This window comes from Pygoscelis adeliae, unplaced genomic scaffold (genome assembly GCF_000699105.1).
Source record: "Pygoscelis adeliae isolate BGI_AS28 unplaced genomic scaffold, ASM69910v1 Scaffold1089, whole genome shotgun sequence".
Lineage (NCBI taxonomy): Eukaryota > Metazoa > Chordata > Aves > Sphenisciformes > Spheniscidae > Pygoscelis > Pygoscelis adeliae.
In genome coordinates, this window is record NW_008825464.1 from 4,329 (window position 1) to 6,459 (window position 2,131).

General features: G+C 59.9%; 1 protein-coding gene across 1 annotated transcript in view; it reads right to left on the reverse strand.

Moving 5' to 3' along the window:
• RNF115 (ring finger protein 115) overlaps nt 1-2,131 on the reverse strand; it is a gene marked incomplete at its 3' end in the record, with an annotated part of 7,601 nt that overhangs the window by 1,284 nt on the left and 4,186 nt on the right. The window contains exons 6-8 of the mRNA XM_009331209.1: nt 1,478-1,689; nt 882-953; nt 625-697 (exon numbers count right to left, since the gene is read on the reverse strand). Coding sequence (XP_009329484.1) covers nt 625-697; nt 882-953; nt 1,478-1,689 — 357 coding nt within the window. The remainder of the gene's footprint in view (nt 1-624; nt 698-881; nt 954-1,477; nt 1,690-2,131) is intronic.

Below are 2,131 nucleotides of genomic sequence, written 5' to 3' on the forward strand. Positions count from 1 at the left end.
TTATGAATGGCAGCAGATGGCTCTGCCAGGCGCTTTTGGGAGGCGTCAGCACGACAAGAGCAGCCAAATTAGCTCTCGGTACAGCATCCGTCTGCTCTTCCCATCCCGGTGACGCCAACAGCCTGGAAGAGACTGTTTGTGGACGGAGGCCGGACACCCCCGATCCTCAAAGGAGCCAGACAATGCTTCCAGGGAACGGGAGCGGACTCGGCTCATCCCTCCACGAACCACGGGGGGAAAAGGGCTCACGGCTGCAAATTGCTGAATTTGGCGAGAGATCCGGGGCTGACGACGGAGATTTTAATCTTTGGCCTCCGCTGAGCCCGCCGCAAGGCACCTGCAAGCCTTGCACCACGCGTGAGTTGACAGAGAGGTGAGCTAAGATACTGTATTTCCACAGGAATAAGGTCCGACCCCTGCTCCTAGACCCCCCTGAAGATGCAGGGCACAAGCGGCCACCAAGCCAGACACCGAGGGTCGGCTGCCAGTCCTCGCCCGAAACCCAGGGCTCGTCTCTAGCAGTGGGGCTGACCAGAGAGGGGCACAAAAACTTACAGGCGCAGATCAAAGCCCGGGCCAGCCAGCTTGGGACCGCCTCCACCCAGGCACATACGAGGGTCTTACCTGGGTGACGATGGCATCAAGGCCGCTCTGTCCCCACGCGTAGTCCCCGGGATTCGAGTGCAGCATCCCACTCCTGCAGACGGGAGCAGAGAGTCAAGGAAGCCGTTTCGCTCGCCCCAAACCAGCCCCGAGGTTTGCACGATCCTCCCAGAGGGGCCACACTGCGGGGACGGAGCTCCCGGGCACCAGACCACTGCTGTTTACTGGTGTGGACAGCCGTGATCCAAGCCACGGTCTGAACCGTGCTCGCTACTCACCAGGAAAAAGGGTGTTGTGAGCCAGGAATCGCTGAGTTTGCAAAAAACCCTGCAAAGATCTGCTGTATTATTCTAAAGAGGGAGTAATCGAAAGAGAAAAAAAAAGAACAAGTTGAGCAAACACACACACGGCAGCGGCAACAGTTTAGCAAGAATGGGCAGCGGAACACGAAACACTGCTCCGATCGATCGCAGCCACGTCGTTGCAAGACTCACGCCTAGGTAAATCCCTCTGCAGAAGGGCGAGCCCCGAGACAGAGGCAGAGCACGAAGGAACGAGGGACGCTAACGCATCGGAGCGTGATCGGAGCGTGGGAGGGCTGGGAGAGGACATGACTGAGTTTCCCAAGCGCTGACTCGCTTCCCTGCGGTGAGGGTTGGCACCGTTACAGGCAAAACCCACCTCTCCCACCACGCGGCTTCGACTCGTGCCGAGGGGGACAAAGGGCAGAGCATCTGATGTGAAAACCCGCGTTTTCTGGGTCCGAGGGTCACCTACCGTAAGTGCCGGCACCCCGTTTCACCGGGTTTCTCCCCGAGATCCCACATTTTTTCCGCTGACGAGACACTTCCAGGGGGGTCATTTGGGCACTTACCCTTCGATAGCAGGAGACCTGTCGGGGCGCGAGCTGCCCCGGGATCTGTACCTCCGCGTCATGGGCAATCGCGGGGGTCGGCTTGGTCCCCAGAGGTCGGCGTGGGCTTGGTGGCCCCTCTCGTTGTCCCTGCTGTCTTGATCCAGTGAGCTGCTACTCAGGAAGGGTCTGAAGTCAGGAAAGAACATTGTGTGGTCCAAATGGTCCCAAAGCTGGGGGGAGAAAAGGGGAGAGACAAACCACGCACAGCTCCGTCACTAATCCCGGCGACCCCGCTGCCGACACGGAGGCAGGGGAGTCCACCTCGACAGAAGCAACCGAGCAAATTCACGTGGTTACCACGGCTCCCAGAAAAAAGCCTGGCAAAAACGCTTAATTATAGCCCAAACTAATCAGACGCTCCACCCCCGAGAAGACCAGCGCGTCTGCTCTTTCCTGCTCCGTACCGATCCCACCAACTTCTATTCCGTTAAGCCACCCCAGGGCACTGCGAGGGTTGGCCTCCCTCTCCCAGGGCTGGGATTTGAGGAGGGAGAACGCCGGACACCCAGGCCCCACATCCGCGGGCTCACCGAGCGCCCTGGGTCCTGACAGCCACGGGCGGCAAACGGACGGGGCCACAAAAACCCGAAACACGGCCCCCCCCCCCCCCGC